The sequence below is a fragment of the Phytophthora infestans genome, genomic scaffold (genome assembly GCF_000142945.1).
Source record: "Phytophthora infestans T30-4 supercont1.58 genomic scaffold, whole genome shotgun sequence".
Classification (NCBI taxonomy): domain Eukaryota; phylum Oomycota; class Peronosporomycetes; order Peronosporales; family Peronosporaceae; genus Phytophthora; species Phytophthora infestans.
Genome location: NW_003303701.1, coordinates 313,884 through 314,879, shown reverse-complemented (window position 1 = coordinate 314,879; position 996 = coordinate 313,884). Strand labels below are relative to the sequence as shown.

Here is a 996-nt window from a genome sequence, read left to right as displayed (position 1 = left end):
GGCAATTCTGGGCCGAGTTACCTTGAAGACAGGGCGGAGGTGCAAAGGCAGCTAACGGTCTTACTAGACAATTGGATACCCGTGGATGAAAGGACAACCAGGCCACGGTACTTAGATACTCTGAATCCGGACGATATTCATACACTTCCCCAATTTGCACAGGAATGGATTCTTCCTGATATTGTGCGAGGAGGACGATACGCCGCCGCGTGGCAGACTGCCGGCAAAACATGGCAGGACTACCACTACACGGCGGCGATGCAAGCAGAGATTGATAAACAGCTGAAGCAACATGTTACACCAGGGTACGGTGGAGTTTCCCAAGAGATATTAATTTCAGCTCCAGCACAAGTGAGGCAGCGACAACAGAAGATTATTGAGCTAATCCTACGTACCGGACTAGCTCCGAAGATACTACGCCGGAAACGAATGGTATACCTGCCGAAAACGACGAATGTGGACCCAACATTAGATGTGTCTAAGGGTTTACCACCATGGCGGCCGATCACGGTCCAAGCTGCCTTCGCCAACCGACTCTTTCTTGTAATAAAGCAGTTCGTCGATGGTGGTATACCACGCAGTCTTCTGCAACACGGATTCCGGTCGGACAGGTCTGTCATAGACGCCGCACTAATGACAACGCTGCTAATTGAACGAGCTAAGGAATTGAAGAAGCTACTCCTACTAGTATCTAAAGATTGTCTCAAGTGCTATGACCGTATCCCCGCGTGAGTTATGGAGCTTATATATCTCGGACTAGAAGTTCCGGACACAACTGATGATCGATCTGCTGGGACCAGGTGAAATTGAAGTGAGAACATCATTCGGATGGATTGCCACAGGGGAGCGTGAATTCGGCATCGGTCAGGGCTCGATCCTCGCTTATTTCCACATCGGAGTGTACATGGATTGCCTACAAGAGCAGCTCGAGAAATCCGTAGACCCTGTCGTGATCAGACTTAGTCAGAAAGGCCACGGGATTAACATTGCCAGCAC

At 49.9% G+C, this 996-nt stretch overlaps 1 protein-coding gene across 1 annotated transcript; it reads left to right on the top strand.

Moving 5' to 3' along the window:
- Positions 1-258: 258 nt before the first annotated feature.
- Positions 259-688, top strand: PITG_17520 (uncharacterized protein; the record flags this gene model as incomplete). The annotated part of the gene is made up of 2 exons (XM_002896536.1): positions 259-611; positions 673-688. 2 exons carry the CDS (start codon positions 259-261, stop codon positions 686-688), a joined length of 369 nt encoding a protein of 122 aa, XP_002896582.1.
- Positions 689-996: the final 308 nt, after the last annotated feature.